The sequence below is a fragment of the Cyprinodon variegatus genome, unplaced genomic scaffold (genome assembly GCF_000732505.1).
Source record: "Cyprinodon variegatus isolate N-32 unplaced genomic scaffold, C_variegatus-1.0 Scaffold994, whole genome shotgun sequence".
NCBI lineage: Eukaryota > Metazoa > Chordata > Actinopteri > Cyprinodontiformes > Cyprinodontidae > Cyprinodon > Cyprinodon variegatus.
The window spans coordinates 208,052-210,162 of record NW_015151447.1 but is presented as its reverse complement, the minus strand read 5'-3'; the positions used below and the strand labels follow the sequence as shown (position 1 = coordinate 210,162).

At 40.0% G+C, this 2,111-nt stretch overlaps 1 protein-coding gene across 1 annotated transcript in view; it reads left to right on the top strand.

Annotated features, from left to right (window-relative positions):
- The window catches only part of incenp (inner centromere protein), a 19,151-nt gene that overhangs the window by 10,998 nt on the left and 6,042 nt on the right, over window positions 1-2,111 (top strand). The window contains exons 12-15 of the mRNA XM_015399203.1: window positions 959-1,068; window positions 1,144-1,264; window positions 1,338-1,445; window positions 1,625-1,836. Of these exons, the coding sequence (XP_015254689.1) occupies window positions 959-1,068; window positions 1,144-1,264; window positions 1,338-1,445; window positions 1,625-1,836 (551 nt within the window). The remainder of the gene's footprint in view (window positions 1-958; window positions 1,069-1,143; window positions 1,265-1,337; window positions 1,446-1,624; window positions 1,837-2,111) is intronic.

The following is a 2,111-nucleotide window of genomic DNA, read 5'->3' as shown; positions in this document are numbered from 1 at the left end:
ATATATATATATATATATATATATATGAGAGTCATGGGTATTTGATGATAGCATTAAAGTTATTTCAAAGAGCATTATTCATTCCTCTCAGTGCTGCATGTTTTTAGTTATTTTTCTCATATGTTCTAAATGTTTATATCTAGATTTTTTAGCTTTCCAGTGACCCTGGCATTTAAAGAAGTGAACTTAAAAGTCCAGATATATCTTCGCCTAAAGCATCTAAAGGTCTTAAACAGGGGGTCCGCACCCCCTAGGGGGTCCACAGAGGTACTGCATCTGGGTCACAAAGTTTTGGTTGATTAGACTTTTTTTTTTTATATTCCCTCCTGAATTGAAATGTCTTTAAATCCACATTAACATGAATCCAACAGACTGTAGTAAACAGATAAATGGAGGCAGATGATGTCTTTCAGTCATCAATGCTCACATTCAGCGACACACAGGAGCTCTTTCAAGCTGGGCACCGTTTCATTCACAACACCTGTCCCATCAACCAGGAATCAGAAATACTTTAATAATCCCAGGGAGGGATTACTTTAGTTACATTACTCCATCTGTAATAGAGCGACTATAGGACCAGTTTGATAGAACACTATTTATATAATTAGGGGGTCCCCGCTCCATCTCGCCATCAGTTTGGGGTCCTTGGCCTGGAAAACGATGAAGACTCCTGATCTCTGAAGAGGCTGAAAATGTCTCCCTTTTCCTCCATCTTTGTCTGAAATGCCTGCTGGTCTGTGATGAAGCACAGACTGCTCTTCATTTCAGCTCCATCATGTTTTCAAACATTTATTTTATCTCATTTCTCACTGCATCCCACCCTAACCTGTTTCTAATCCACTGGTTCATTAGCTTCGTCTCCCCATCACAGCCACCTTACGATTGCCTCAGTTTCAGTTTAAAAAACTCTTAGCAATGTTTTTATTATTAACTATTTATTTGAACTCTTTTCTTTAAGGCCAAAGAGCGGAACCGACTGGAAGCACTTAAAAAGAAGCAGGAACAGGAGGAAGAAAGGATGAAGAAAATGGAGGAAGAGAAGAAAAGAAAATTGGAAGAACTGAAAAGGTATTCATTGCTTTGAATAAAAGTTTGGTTTTTCCATTTGGACCATTTGAATTTCTATTTTAAATGTCTTTACAGGAAGAGGGAAGAGAGGATGAGGAGAGTGGTGGAGGCCAAAGTAAAGGAAGAGCAGAAGGAGGAGGAAAAGAAAAAGAAGATTGAGCAGAAAATGGTTAAAATTGAGGAGAAAAACGATAAAGTATGTGAAAGACTTGGAAGCTCCTGGTGTTTTATGTTCATTTGAATGATGAGGAACTGTTTTGTGTGCGAAGCGCCAGGCTGAGGAGAAGGCTAAGAAGAGGATGGTAGGGAAGCGCCAAGAAGAGCTGGAGCAGAAGAAGAAGTTAGAGGAAGAAGCTAAAAAGAAAAAGATTCAGCAGGTAAAGATTTTCTTTTTAATCTTTTATCCTGGTATCTAGATTTAGATGCTCTAGATAGAAGTTTTATTTAAAAAGAGCCTGAATAATCTTTCCAGTTACTATCTATGTTTTTCTCTCTGAACTGAAACTTTTATTTAAAATATTTCAATGTTTCCTACGATGGTTTCATGTCCGTTCAGGAGGAAGAAAAACGGCAGCAGGAACTTGCAGCCAAAAAGAAAGCAGAGGAGGAGGAGCTGCAAGCTCGCAAAGCCCTGGAGCGAGAGAGGGAGAGGGAGAGGGAGCGCGAGCGAGAGAGGGAGCGCGAAAAGGAGCGAGAGAGGGAGCGCGAGAGGGAAAGGGAGCGAGAACGGCAGGCAGCAGCTGCAGCCGCCGCTGCTGCTGCTGAAAGGTGAGTTTAGATTAAAATTCTTACAGTAAACACAATTATCCATGTTGGTTAAAAAAAAAAAAAAAAGATGCGAGTTAGGGTTTTTTTAGGGTTGGAGTCTCATAAAGTTGGATGGAGTCGTTCTCTGGTTTTTCTTCCTTTAAGCCGGGCGTCCACTGCACCATATTTTCAATCGTTGCACGAAGCGAATGAATTTCAAACATGTTTGAGGTGGTGGAGATTCTCAGTCATCCAGGTCAGAGTCGTTCCAAAAAAAATAAAAAAAAAAAAAAAAA